Source organism: Bombina bombina, chromosome 6 (assembly GCF_027579735.1).
Source record: "Bombina bombina isolate aBomBom1 chromosome 6, aBomBom1.pri, whole genome shotgun sequence".
In the NCBI taxonomy this organism is placed as follows: domain Eukaryota; kingdom Metazoa; phylum Chordata; class Amphibia; order Anura; family Bombinatoridae; genus Bombina; species Bombina bombina.
This window is the reverse complement of record NC_069504.1, coordinates 430733496-430748533: the sequence shown is the minus strand read 5'-3', so window position 1 is coordinate 430748533 and position 15038 is coordinate 430733496. Positions and strand designations below refer to the sequence as shown.

Sequence of the window (15038 nt, the reverse complement as noted above, 5' to 3'; positions counted from 1 at the left end):
AATTTTCTTTCCTAAGATATGGAGAGTCCACAACGTCATCAATTACTAGTGGGAATATCGCTCCTGGCCAGCAGGAGGAGGCAAAGAGCACCACAGCAAAGCTGTTAAGTGTCGCTCCCCTACCCATAATCCCCAGTCAGTCTCTTTGCCTCTGTCAATAAAGGAGCTAAAGTTTGGTGTCTGAAGAAATTAATTCCTTTTTTGGGTACTTTTCCCTGCAAGCAAGGATTTGGGGTTTAGCTTAGTCCACGTTAATCTCGGCAGTAAAGTAGTGGTTGCTTTTAAGCAGTTAAGAAGTTGTGAGGTGGGCCTTGCTCTGATTCCTATATTGATGCACTAGTACAGAAAGCCAGAGTAGGTTTACTCTGTTCTTTCTTTTTTCTACAGGTCTCTGTAAGGAGTATGTGTCCTTTCACGCCTTGTAAGCTGTCCTCCTGCTGGACGGCTAGATGCAGGTAAGTGCTGTTTGTCTTCTAGGTATGGAGACATGCACTTCATGAAGATAAGTTAACTCTGCTATCAGGGGATATATCCTGCAAAAGGTTAAAGGGACACTGTACCCAAATTTTTTCTTTTGTAATTCAGAAAGAGCATGCAATTTTCTAATTTACTCCTATTATCAATTCTTCTTCGTTCTCTTGCTATCATTATTTGAAAAAGAAGGCATCTAAGCTTTTTTCTGGTTTCAGTACTCTGGACAGCACTTTTTTATTGGTGGATGAATTTAACCACCAATCAACAAGGACAACCCAGGTTTTTCACCAAAAATGGGCCGGCATCTAAACTTACATTCTTGCATTTCAAATAAAGATACCAAGAGAATGAAGAAAATTTGATAATAGGAGTAAATTAGAAAGTTGCTTAAAATTTCATGCTCAATCTGAATCACGAAAGAAAATTTTGGGGTACAGTGTCCCTTTAACTGCATTTAATATGGGTCTTTAGCATTCTTTATCGTGAGGATTGATATGGGGTAGGTGCAGGCACTAATGTATGTGGCAAGTTAAGGTTAAGAGGGGTAATCCTTTATTATGGGTGACATGATGGTGTTCTTTCTATACAGCTGTTTTTTAAGATGTTATTAGAGAGGTTGAGCAGGCAAGGGGAACTGTTTGATTCACTTTTTTTCCCCGGTAGTGGAACACGCGCTTTCTGTTTGCTGCGCAGTTTCTGTTTCTGTGTCGGCTTTGCCAGTCACGTGACCCGCTCTTTTGATACGGAGAGAAGCGGCGTGATTTCTCCCCTGTATCTCAGTAAGGTTGGTGCGGAGTGTATCCGTGTCGATATTGCTTTTGGGAATTCTCCCGCAAGTGTGGTAAGACACCTCAGTATATCTAAGGTGTCAAGGTGTCTATTATTATAGCCTGTATAGCGTGTATAACATTCTTCTGAGGTGGTTAGTTAAAATTTTAAGTGATAGTATTTTTTTCATAAAGAATTTTTTTGTTTAAACCATGGACATGGAATCTGACTCTTCCATTTGACAAATGTTTATTATGCCTAGAAGCCCAAATTGTGTTGTGAATCATGTTTAGCTAGAACGCTAAAATTTAAGGAGAAATTATTGCCCTCTGAGCCAAATGTTTCTCATGATAATTCTGTTCAGGCAATTCCACAGCTTTCTCCTCAAACGTACCAAGCCTTAATGGTGTCATATACTGTGCCCTGCGGTTCCTCTAAGCCTCCTGGAGGAGTTTATTTGCCTGCAGAAATTGCTGCTCAGGTATCTTCTGCCGTATCTGCAGCATTATCTGCTTTTCCTATGTTAAAGGGTAAACGCAAGTGGAATATTAGAGATTCAGATAGTAAGGTTTCTGTTCCACCTCCTGCTACTCAGGTTGCCCTCCCTCATAAGTCTGATGAGGAGGATACATCAGTAGCCTATGAAGGTGAAATCTCAGATTCGAACAGTATAATTACTTCATCTGATGCTGAAGTAGTAACCTTCAAATTTAAGCTTGAACACCTTTGTGTATTGTTAAAGGAGGTTTTGGCCACTTTAGACGACTCCTGTCGTTGTCAACCCTAAGAATTCTAGTAAACTTAATAAATACTATGATGTTCCTTCTTCTGTGGACGTGTTTCCTATTCCAAACCGTGCAACAGAGATTTTTTCACAGGGATACCCTTTTCCTGGTCTCCTGTCTTTAAAAAAAATGTTTCCTGACGCTGACTCCATTAAAGTAGAAGGGGCCATTTCTACTCTGGTAAGAGAACTACTATAGAGGATAGCTGCTCTTTTAAGGATCCAATTGACAAAAAGCTGGAGGCTTATTTGAAGAAGATGTATGTTCATCAAGGTCTTCAATGGCAACCTGCAGTTTGTATTGCCACTGTGTCAAGTGCTGCATCTTATTGGTGCAACACCTTGTCTGATTCAATTTTGGTAGTTGGTGACTCCTTTGGAGGAGATCCATCACAGAATTAAGGCTCTCAAACTAGCCAATTCCTTTATTTCTGATGCTACCATGCAAGTTATTAAACTGGGAGCCAAGAAATCTGGCTTTGCTGTGCTAGCCTGCAGGGCGTTGTGGCTAAAATTTTTGGTCAGCTGATGTTATCTCTAAGTCCAAGCTTCTGGCATTTCCTTACAAGGATAAGACCTTGTTTGGACCTAGTCTGGCAGAAATAATTTCTGATATTACGGTTGGAAAAGGGTCTTTTCTACCACAAGACAAGAAGAATAGACCTAAAGGACGTCAGAGTAATTTTCGTTCCTTTCGTAACTTCAAAGGAAAGTCTTCCTCTCCCTCTTCCAAGCACAAACAGTCCAAGTCTTCTTGGAAACCCAATCAGTCTTGAACCAAGGGGAAGCAATCAAAGAAACCCGCAGCTGAGTCTAAATCAGCATGAAGGGTTTGCCCCCGATCCGGGATCGAATCAAGTGGGGGGCAGACTTTCTCTTTTTCTATCAAGCATGGATGCGAGATGTCCCAGATCCTTGGGCTGTGGACATAGTATCTCAGGGTTACAAAATAGAATTCAAAACTTTTCCTCCCAGGGACAGGTTTCACCTCTCAAGATTATCCGCAGACCAGCTAAAAAGAGAGGCATTCTTGAATTGCGTTTGGGACCTTTCTTCCCTGGGAGTGATAGTTCCAGTTGCCGTAAAGGGAACAGGGTCTAGGACTCTATTCAAATCTGGTTGGGGTTCCTAAAAAAGATTGAACTTTTCGTTCTATTCTAGACCTAAAGTGTATCAACAAGTTTCTCAGGGTTCCATCCTTCAAAATGGAAACCATTTGTTCCATTCTTCCTTTGGTCCAAGAGGGTCAGTTCATGACGACCATAGACCTAAAGGATGCGTATCTTCATGTTCCCATCCACAGGGATCATCACAAGTTCCTGGGATTCGCCTTTCTAGACACTTTTTCAGTTTGTGGCTCTTCCGTTTGGCCTTGCCACAGCTCCCAGAATTTTCTTAAAGGTTCTGGGCGCTCTCTTGGCAGTGGGATCAGGTCTCTGGGAATTGCATTAGCGCCATACTTGGATGACATATTGGTTCAGGCACCATCTTTTAAACAAGCAGATTCTCATACAGAGATCTTGTTGTCTTTTCTACATTCCCACGGATGGAAAGTGAATCTGGAAAAGAGTTCCGTTCTTCCAACTGCAAGGGTAGTTTTCTTAAGGATTATATGAAAATGGTGAAAGACAGCACCTCTCTTTTCCTTTCTGGGGCACAGGAAAGGGTTAGCCAAACCCCAATATGTATTCAAAATTAAGTAGTTTTCCAGCCTCCAGTCAAGTTAAAAAGACCTTTATTAATTTATTACAGGGTCCATCACATCAACCAACTGCTCACAATTGCTGTCTATCTGCCATCCACATTCCAGGAGTGGACAACTGGGAAGCGGATTTCCTGAGCAGACAGACATTTCATCCCGGGGGGTCAGCTCTCCATCCGGAGGTGTTCTCCAAGTTAACCCTTAAATGGGGGGTGCCAGAGTTGGATTTGATGGCATCTCGGCAGAACGCCAAGCTTCTAAGGTATGGTTCAAGGTAAAGAGATCCACAGGCTGCCCTGATAGACGCTCTGGCGGTTCCTTGAGATTTCAGTCTAGCATATCTGTTTCCTCCGTTTGCTCTCCTTCCACGAGTCATTGCTCGTATCAAACAGGAGATACCATCGGTAATTCTAATAGCTCCTGCATGGACTCGCAGGATCTGGTATGCAGACCTAGTGAAGATGTCATCTCTTCCACCTTGGAGGTTGCCTCTGAGGAAGGACTAAGTTGGGTTTTCTTCCTAAAGTGGTTTCGAATAGAAGTATTAATCAGGAAATTGTTGTTCCTTCTCTGTGTCCTAATTCTTCTTCTCAGGAACTTTGTTCACTAAAATTCTACCTACAGGCGACTAAGGATTTTTGCCAGTCCTATGCCCTGTTTGTTTGTTTCTCTGGAAAGCATAAAGGTAAGAAGGCTACTGCTACTTCCCTTTCCCTCTGGTTGAGAAGTATAATTCGTTTTGCTTATGAGACTGCTGGTCAGCAGCCTCCTGAGAGAATTGCAGCTCATTCCACGAGGGCTGTCTCTTCTTCTTGGGCTTTCAAAAATGAAGCTTTTGTGGAACAGATTTACTAGGCTGCAACTTGGTCTTCTCTGCATACTTTTTCCAAATTTTCCAAATTTGATACTTTTGCCTCGGCTGAAGCCTCTTTTGGGAGAAAGGTTCTTCAAGTGCTGGTGCCTTCTGTCTAGGTCTGACTGTCTTGTCCTCCCTCCCTTGTCATCTGTGTCCTCTAGCTTGGGTATTGGTTTCCACTACTAATTGATGACGTTGTAGAGTCTCCATATCTTAGGAAAGAAAACAAAATTTATGCTTAAATGTATTTATTTCCGGATATGGATAGTCCACGACCCCACCCTTAATTTAAGACAGTTATTTTTTTACTATACCTCAGGCACCTCTACACATTTGTCTTATTCTTTTTTCCATTTCCCATCGGTCGAATGACTGGGAATTATGGGTAGGGGAGTGACACTTAACAGATTTGCTGTGGTGCTCTTTGCCGCCTCCTGCTGGCTAGGAGTGACATTCCCACTAGTAATTGATAACGCTGTGGACTCTCCATATCCGGAATTTATCATGTAAGCATAAAAAATGTTTCCGACTATAATGACCCTTTAAGTTGTCATCCATAAGCCAGGAAGTTCTGCACCATAGATGTAGAAACACTTTAAAATAAGGTTGGCCCAGTCTTTGCTTTGCATTCTACTGCAGTAAATTACACATGATCATCCATAAACAAATATGGAGAAAGGTGTATCAGACATAACATGTTTTCTGACAGTATGGGGGGAATTTCTAGTTGTGCTTTTCCACCATGAATCAGTGTTCATTATGCCATATATTATATAAAATATATTTTAAACATGAGCAGTTAGTCTACAAAATAGAACATCACAATTAATCACTTTTATGTCTATCCTAAAAGCAATGCTTGCTGGGGCAACAGCTGTGTACACTCAATTTATCACCCAGCTAACAGAGGAGAATCAGCCATGTTGTCCAGTATGCCAGAGAATATTTCCCTCAGAAGCAGAGCTGCAAGATGTAATTAATGACATGCAGTCCAAACTGCGCCTAGTCCCAGATAAGCTGAAGTCAACTGAAGGAGAATTAAAAAGAAGAGAGAAGAGGAGGGATGAAATGATGGAGCTCAAGCCTATGAGGTAAGTGCAGATTTATACATCTTATCTCACATGTAACTTCACTTTAGTAAAATAGTTTAGGCCACTGCCTAATAAAATAAGATTATTTTTTCAACAATCATTTTTCTTTATATCTGTTATGCACAACAAATCAAAATCAACAAAAAATGTTTTATTTCATCAAGGTGATAAGACTCCACAAGCCATTACTCCTGGCAAAGATTCCCAAGAGCCCTTAAAAACCCCCTACTTCACTGGTAAACTAGTATCTCTGCCTCCGCAGGAGGAAGGTGAAGAATGGAAGTGCTCTAGATGTTGTTCTGTGACAGCGGTCCTGTTGTTCTGTGACAGCGGTCAGAGCAATTTAATGCCTATTTCCTTCTTAGCTCATGAGAGTCCATATCTTCATAACATATTGTATATATTCCAGCCTACCAGGAGGAGGTCAAGAACCCTGACAGAGCTTTAATCCCCTACCCCACTTTCTCTCCCTCTTCAGTTTGTTCTTGGCTTCCGAGGAGAGATGTTGAAAATTTCAGAAGTGCTTTACTATCAAGTTTATTATTTTTTCATATGATTTGTGGTTTAAGACCTGACTTGGGACACTGTACCCCTAGAAAACTTCACTCCAAGAATATTTAAGAAGACTTTGAGTGAAACAGGGCTAAGGATTATTGTTTTTTGCTTTCCATTACTCTAGTGGGTAATCTAACAGCCATAATTGCCCTCAGGCATCAAAGGGACCCCACCCTGAAGGGTTACAGATATATCTTCAGTATCCTCTGCAGTATATTTTTTTGCACTGGATGGGTTCTCTATTTGGATCATCAACCTGTGAGGGAGAAAGGCCTCAGCATGCTGGTAAGACACAGTGAAGGGTAGCTTCAGTCCAGGTAAGTCACTACAGAGCCCAGGAGCTATCCAATAGTACTCTCCTTACAGGTACTACATAGCTGGGGGTCACAGCCTTATACCCGAGGAGCTTTACCTATGTGTTTAACATGAGAATTTGGGGGATGAGACACAGGATAGTTCTTATCTAGCATCCTTATGACTCCTTAGCAGCTCAATTTACTCCTTTTCCTCAAAAAACGTATTTTTGCATTTTTCAGGAAAAAAATGGGTACTGTCTCTTTAAGAGAGCTAGTAACTGCCCTATGCAATTATAAGTTTGATCTCAAAAATCACAAAGCAGCTCAGGGTAACACAGGGACCTTAGGGGAGGTGTTTTTTCACAATTTAAAATTTTGACAGTTATTTCAAATAGCACAGGCCTTTGGGCCTACATATTATATCAATAAGCTCTGCCTCCTCTCCTTGACAAGCCTTTTCCCTCTCTGCTTCAGTTGTTGTGAATTTAAGATGGTGAATTATTAGGCATTTTGGTGTTTTAATCTGGCAAATTTAACCCCTTCTATGCCCTGGAGGTGGGTGATTAAATCTTACAAGAGCTGCTAAGGGGGTTGGGTGTTTAGATGGTTTTCTGTGCTACTTCATTTTCATTCTCTTAGCTCTTTTATGTTCTGGTAGTGAGGTGTGCTGTGAGCAAGTACTGGTGTAAATAATTGTATTCTCAGTTTTTGGACAACAATTTACTTTTAATTGTGTATCTCCCCCCCCCCCCCATCTGTACACAGTTTTGTGTGTTGAGCAGCAAATTTAACCCACTAAGGCGCACTTTGACACCAATTGGTATCTCATGCACGTCTGCCTATCCTTTATTACCACAACTTGGTCTATTTTCATGCAGCAAGCTGATCAAACTGCCTTAGTTTGTGTAATGAGTTTATATATTCGAAAAGGCTTATCTGCTTTAAATTAACAATTTATATATTCATCATATAGGATTGTTTTTCATTTATCTCAGCTGCTTAAATTTATATAAAAAATGTATACATAAATATAATACATGTATGTCCTTGCTGCTAGAGTTTGATCAATTATTAGAGAGAGTTTTGTTATCTCTGCACATACTGTTTTAATAATCTGAGTCTCTACTACAGAATGTACAAGACCTTTCTGAAGTGGCTCAACTTTGAATATTCATTCCTTCAATCATGAATATTTACTATTTTATGGTTGTATGACTCTTCACAGGGTGATGTACAAATCTCTGTTACATGCATGTTTATAACAGTGATGTGCAGTCACTAGAGGCAGGTGAGGCAGTGCTTCACCTCTCATATGGGCAAAAATAAATATTTTTTTTATTGGCTTTAAAAAAATAAAAAAAATTGCTATTTCTCCAACATAGGTGTGTCCGGTCCACGGCGTCATCCTTACTTGTGGGATATTCTCTTCCCCAACAGGAAATGGCAAAGAGCCCAGCAAAGCTGGTCACATGATCCCTCCTAGGCTCCGCCTACCCCAGTCATTCTCTTTGCCGTTGTACAGGCAACATCTCCACGGAGATGGCTTAGAGTTTTTTAGTGTTTAACTGTAGTTTTTATTATTCAATCAAGAGTTTGTTATTTTAAAATAGTGCTGGTATGTACTATTTACTCTGAAACAGAAAAGAGATGAAGATTTCTGTTTGTAAGAGGAAAATGATTTTAGCAACCGTTACTAAAATCCATGGCTGTTCCACACAGGACTGTTGAGAGGAATTAACTTCAGTTGGGGGAACAGTGAGCAGTCTTTTGCTGCTTGAGGTATGACACACTCTAACAAGACGATGTAATGCTGGAAGCTGTCATTTTCCCTATGGGATCCGGTAAGCCATTTTTATTCACAAGGGCTTATTAAGACTGTAGACATTTTCTGGGCTAAATCGATTCATATATTACACATATTTAGCCTTGAGGAATCATTTAATCTGGGTATTTTTGTAAAATAATATCGGCAGGCACTGTTTTAGACACCTTATTCTTTAGGGGCTTTCCCTAATCATAGGCAGAGCCTCATTTTCGCGCCGGTATTGCGCACTTGTTTTTGAGAAGCATGACATGCAGTCGCATGTGTGAGGAGCTCTGATACATAGAAAAGACTTTCTGAAGGCGTCATTTGGTATCGTATTCCCCTTTGGGCTTGGTTGGGTCTCAGCAAAGCAGATACCAGGGACTGTAAAGGGGTTAAAGTTAAAAACGGCTCTGGTTCCGTTATTTTAAGGGTTAAAGCTTCCAAATTTGGTGTGCAATACTTTTAAGGCTTTAAGACACTGTGGGGAAATTTTGGTGAATTTTGAACAATTCCTTCATACTTTTTCGCAATTGCAGTAATAAAGTGTGTTCAGTTTAAAATTTAAAGTGACAGTAACGGTTTTATTTTAAAACGTTTTTTGTACTTTGTTATCAAGTTTATGCCTGTTTAACATGTCTGAACTACCAGATAGACTGTGTTCTGAATGTGGGGAAGCCAAGGTTCCTTCTCATTTAAATAAATGTGATTTATGTGACACTGAAAATGATGCCCAAGATGATTCCTCAAGTGAGGGGAGTAAGCATGGTACTGCATCATTCCCTCCTTCGTCTACACGAGTCTTGCCCACTCAGGAGGCCCCTAGTACATCTAGCGCGCCAATCCTCCTTACTATGCAACAATTAACGGCTGTAATGGATAATTCTATCAAAAACATTTTAGCCAAAATGCCCACTTATCAGCGTAAGCGCGACTGCTCTGTTTTAGATACTGAAGAGCATGAGGACGCTGATGATAATGGTTCTGAAATGCCCCTACACCAGTCTGAGGGGGCCAGGGGGCCAGGGAGGTTTTGTCTGAGGGAGAAATTTCAGATTCAGGGAAAATTTCTCAACAAGCTGAACCCGATGTGATTACATTTAAATTTAAGTTGGAACATCTCCGCGCTCTGCTTAAGGAGGTATTATCCACTCTGGATGATTGTGAGAATTTGATCATCCCAGAGAAACTATGTAAAATGGACAAGTTCCTAGAGGTCCCGGGGCTCCCAGAAGCTTTTCCTATACCCAAGCGGGTGGCGGACATTGTAAATAAAGAATGGGAAAGGCCCGGTATACCTTTCGTCCCTCCCCCCATATTTAAAAAATTGTTTCCTATGGTCGACCCCAGAAAGGACTTATGGCAGACAGTCCCCAAGGTCGAGGGAGCGGTTTCTACTTTAAACAAACGCACCACTATACCCATAGAAGATAGTTGTGCTTTCAAAGATCCTATGGATAAAAAATTAGAAGGTTTGCTTAAAAAGATGTTTGTTCAGCAAGGTTACCTTCTACAACCAATTTCATGCATTGTCCCTGTCACTACAGCCGCGTGTTTCTGGTTCGATGAGCTAGTAAAGGCGATCGATAGTGATTCTCCTCCTTATGAGGAGATTATGGACAGAACGGACATAGTCCTGGCCTTTCTCAGATCTCACGGATGGAAAGTGAACGTGGAAAAGAGTTCTCTATCTCCGTCGACAAGGGTTCCCTTCTTGGGAACAATAATAGACTCCTTAGAAATGAGGATTTTTCTGACAGAGGCCAAAAAAACAAAACTTCTAAACTCTTGTCAAACACTTCATTCCGTTCCTCTTCCTTCCATAGCGCAGTGCATGGAAGTAATAGGTTTGATGGTAGCGGCAATGGACATAGTTCCTTTTGCGCGCATTCATCTAAGACCATTACAACTGTGCATGCTCAGTCAGTGGAATGGGGACTATACAGACTTGTCTCCGAAGATACAAGTAAATCAGAGGACCAGAGACTCACTCCGTTGGTGGCTGTCCCTGGACAACCTGTCACAAGGGATGACCTTCCGCAGACCAGAGTGGGTCATTGTCACGACCGACGCCAGTCTGATGGGCTGGGGCGCGGTCTGGGGATCCCTGAAAGCTCAGGGTCTTTGGTCTCGGGAAGAATCTCTTCTACCGATAAATATTCTGGAACTGAGAGCGATATTCAATGCTCTCAAGGCTTGGCCTCAGCTAGCAAAGGCCAAGTTCATACGGTTTCAATCAGACAACATGACGACTGTTGCGTACATCAACCATCAGGGGGGAACAAGGAGTTCCCTGGCGATGGAAGAAGTGACCAAAATCATTCAATGGGCGGAGACTCACTCCTGCCACCTGTCTGCAATCCACATCCCAGGAGTGGAAAATTGGGAAGCGGATTTTCTGAGTCGTCAGACATTACATCCGGGGGAGTGGGAACTCCATCCGGAAATCTTTGCCCAAATTACTCAACTGTGGGGCATTCCAGACATGGATCTGATGGCCTCTCGTCAGAACTTCAAGGTTCCTTGCTACGGGTCCAGATCCAGGGATCCCAAGGCGACTCTAGTAGATGCACTAGTAGCACCTTGGACCTTCAAACTAGCTTATGTATTCCCGCCGTTTCCTCTCATCCCCAGGCTGGTAGCCAGGATCCATCAGGAGAGGGCGTCGGTGATCTTGATAGCTCCTGCGTGGCCACGCAGGACTTGGTATGCAGATCTGGTGAATATGTCATCGGCTCCACCATGGAAGCTACCTTTGAGACGAGACCTTCTTGTTCAAGGTCCGTTCGAACATCCGAATCTGATCTCACTCCAGCTGACTGCTTGGAGATTGAACGCTTGATCTTATCAAAACGAGGGTTCTCGGATTCTGTTATTGATACTCTTGTTCAGGCCAGAAAGCCTGTAACTAGAAAAATTTACCACAAAATATGGAAAAAATATATCTGTTGGTGTGAATCTAAAGGATTCCCTTGGGACAAGGTAAAGATTCCTAAGATTCTATCCTTTCTTCAAGAAGGATTGGAGAAAGGATTATCTGCAAGTTCCTTGAAGGGACAGATTTCTGCCTTGTCTGTGTTACTCCACAAAAAGCTGGCAGCTGTGCCAGATGTTCAAGCCTTTGTTCAGGCTCTGGTTAGAATCAAGCCTGTTTACAAACCTTTGACTCCTCCTTGGAGTCTCAACTTAGTTCTTTCAGTTCTTCAGGGGGTTCCGTTTGAACCCTTACATTCCGTTGATATTAAGTTATTATCTTGGAAAGTTTTGTTTTTGGTTGCAATTTCTTCTGCCAGAAGAGTTTCAGAATTATCTGCTCTGCAGTGTTCTCCTCCTTATCTGGTGTTCCATGCAGATAAGGTGGTTTTACGTACTAAACCTGGTTTTCTTCCAAAAGTTGTTTCTAACAAAAACATTAACCAGGAGATAGTCGTGCCTTCTTTGTGTCCGAAACCAGTTTCGAAGAAGGAACGTTTGTTGCACAATTTGGATGTTGTTCGCGCTCTAAAATTCTATTTAGATGCTACAAAGGATTTTAGACAAACATCTTCCTTGTTTGTTGTTTATTCTGGTAAAAGGAGAGGTCAAAAAGCAACTTCTACCTCTCTCTCTTTTTGGATTAAAAGCATCATCAGATTGGCTTACGAGACTGCCGGACGGCAGCCTCCTGAAAGAATCACAGCTCATTCCACTAGGGCTGTGGCTTCCACATGGGCCTTCAAGAACGAGGCTTCTGTTGATCAGATATGTAGGGCAGCGACTTGGTCTTCACTGCACACTTTTACCAAATTTTACAAGTTTGATACTTTTGCTTCTTCTGAGGCTATTTTTGGGAGAAAGGTTTTGCAAGCCGTGGTGCCTTCCATTTAGGTGACCTGATTTGCTCCCTCCCTTCATCCGTGTCCTAAAGCTTTGGTATTGGTTCCCACAAGTAAGGATGACGCCGTGGACCGGACACACCTATGTTGGAGAAAACAGAATTTATGTTTACCTGATAAATTACTTTCTCCAACGGTGTGTCCGGTCCACGGCCCGCCCTGGTTTTTTAATCAGGTCTGATAATTTATTTTCTTTAACTACAGTCACCACGGTATCATATGGTTTCTCCTATGCAAATATTCCTCCTTAACGTCGGTCGAATGACTGGGGTAGGCGGAGCCTAGGAGGGATCATGTGACCAGCTTTGCTGGGCTCTTTGCCATTTCCTGTTGGGGAAGAGAATATCCCACAAGTAAGGATGACGCCGTGGACCGGACACACCGTTGGAGAAAGTAATTTATCAGGTAAACATAAATTCTGTTTTTTTCCCCAGCATTTTTTTTTTCACAGCTACATGTTGTGCAATGGAGAGGCACAAGCAGGTCTGCCCACCATTACACAGCATGCTGCGCCATCTACTGGATGAAAGTGGTTAAGATCATTGCATGGCCCATTATCTGCTTATTTGAGGCAGTCCCATTTGGGCTGACCCAATCCAGTGAGAGGCATTAGTAAGTGGAATTTAGGGTTGGGGCTGGATGTTAAATCATATAAAACAAAACAAAAACGGAAAAAAAAACAACTTTCATTTATTTTGTTGCTGTCCTGTGAAGCTGACAGCTTTGCTAAAGTGAAAAAGAGAGTTCTGTTCTTCTCCTCTAAGTGCAGTGGAATGTTCCACTGTCACTTCCTGAATCCTTACAGAGCAGGAAAGGGAGAGAGGCAGAGAAAGCAGTGTTTCAACCACATTTTATTGTAGTAAGTGCTGCAGCCGTAGATTTTACTGAAATGGATTCTGTTAGTGAAAATTATAATTTAATGAATGTGGTTTAGTGTTTTTGTTGAATTGTGTTGAGATACAGCTCATTAACAGGGGGGACAGTAAGTGAGCATAACCCAATACTGACAGGAAGTCAAAGGGTCAATTCAAATTTAAATCCATAATTTAAAACCCAGAGTTTGAAGTTAAGTGTGCAGTGTCCACATTATTTAAATTAAAGTTTTTGACATTGAATATTGCTAAGCCTCCCTTTTTCATGGTTATTTGATTTAATTAGGTACAAACTCCATATATGTTATGTCTGTTCAGTCAGAGGATGCAGTATCTATTTTTATTTTTCTCTGTGTCTCCATTTATTTAAAGACTGCTGTTAACTTGTAATTCACAAATCAATTGAAAGCTGTTTCATTGTGTTTTTAATATGTGCTGCTTTTATACAAGTTTATATTAATAAAAAGGAGACAATGAGTCATTTAAAAAATATATGTAATTATTGCAGTTAAATGTTTTTAGAAATAATGCCACTGTATAGTAACTGATTAAACACATAGTCAAAGGGAGACATTTAAAATTAAACTTTCATGATTGAGGTAGAGCATGCTATTTTAATAGACTTTTCTAGTTATTTATATTTTGAGAATTAGCATCAACTGTTACTGGCCCCATGTCAGCAAATCAAATTAGTTTTTGAAAGGAACATGAAAGTCATAATTACATTTCCATCATTCAGATAGAAATTGCACACAAAAAACCTTTCTATTTTACTTTTATTATTATGTACTTCATACTTTTGGTATCCTTTGGTGTCCTTTGTTGAAGAGCATACCTAAGTGGGATGTGCACGTGCATATGAACACCATATTGCAGCAGCTGTGTTGGCAGTATTGATAACTTGTCCTTTGTGTAAAATTTGTATGGTAAATTATTTCTATTTTTACAATACAGTAGTGAGTAGAGAAGAGATTGTGTATCATTCTAATTGCTTAGTAATTGGCACTGTGCCACAGAATTGTGTGAGTGTGTATGTGAGCAGAGTGTGTGTGGGTGTCAGTGAGCAGAGTATGTGTGCTTTATTCTCCAGCTAATCAATACATTTCCGATGAGCTGGTGCTTTAGTGCAGTGTTTCTCAACAATGGTCCTCAAGTACCCCCAACAGGTCAGGTTTTCATTATAGCCAAATCAGTGCACAGGTGAAGTTATCAGCTGATCAGTAACTCAGTGGTTACTAACTTGCTCTCACCCATCACCTGATTATGTCACCTGTGCACTGGTTCAGCTATCATTTAAACCTGCCCTGTTGGGGGTACTTGCGGCCCTCTGTACATGTGTTTCTCCGGCGTATCATATCTAGTGCCTCACCAGCCTCTGACCTCACTGCACATCACTGGTTTATAACCATATGTATGGCATTTTTTTTTTTTGTCAAGCTCATACCATATTTAAATTCCATATATCTAACTCTTTTAGTATTCTTTGGAATACAGATTTAAAATGGCATACTCTTCTTACATTACATACATAGTATATATAGTTATGAAATTGTACGGCAGGTTATTTTGAATATTATTGCAGGACTTAAGTTTAGTTATACAATTATTATACTTTTCTATACAGATAGGTGTGCTTTATGTGCCCATACATGAGTGTATTTATAATTGGTTGTATAACCAGTTTATGTCAGCAATATAAAGTACAGTGCAAAAGTCTTAGGTCACCATTAGATTTGTTGTTTTAGCAAATGACCATACCTTTATTAAGATATCAACAAAAAATACAGGAAATATGTACACAAAATATAAAAAAATAACATTTCAAAACAAAATGGCCTCTTCAGGCAAAATCAGTATTTAGTGTGAGATCCATTAGCAGTAAGCACACCTGGAACTCTTGGGGAAACTGTCCTTTGGTTTTCTGAAGTAATATTCTAGTATATTATACCAGGCTTCTTTCA

At 40.9% G+C, this 15038-nt stretch overlaps 1 protein-coding gene across 1 annotated transcript in view; it reads left to right on the top strand.

Moving 5' to 3' along the window:
- Window positions 1-15038, top strand: part of RAD50 (RAD50 double strand break repair protein) — a 917823-nt gene that overhangs the window by 627172 nt on the left and 275613 nt on the right. The window contains exon 12 of the mRNA XM_053719284.1: window positions 5438-5675. Within this exon, the coding sequence (XP_053575259.1) occupies window positions 5438-5675 (238 nt within the window). The remainder of the gene's footprint in view (window positions 1-5437; window positions 5676-15038) is intronic.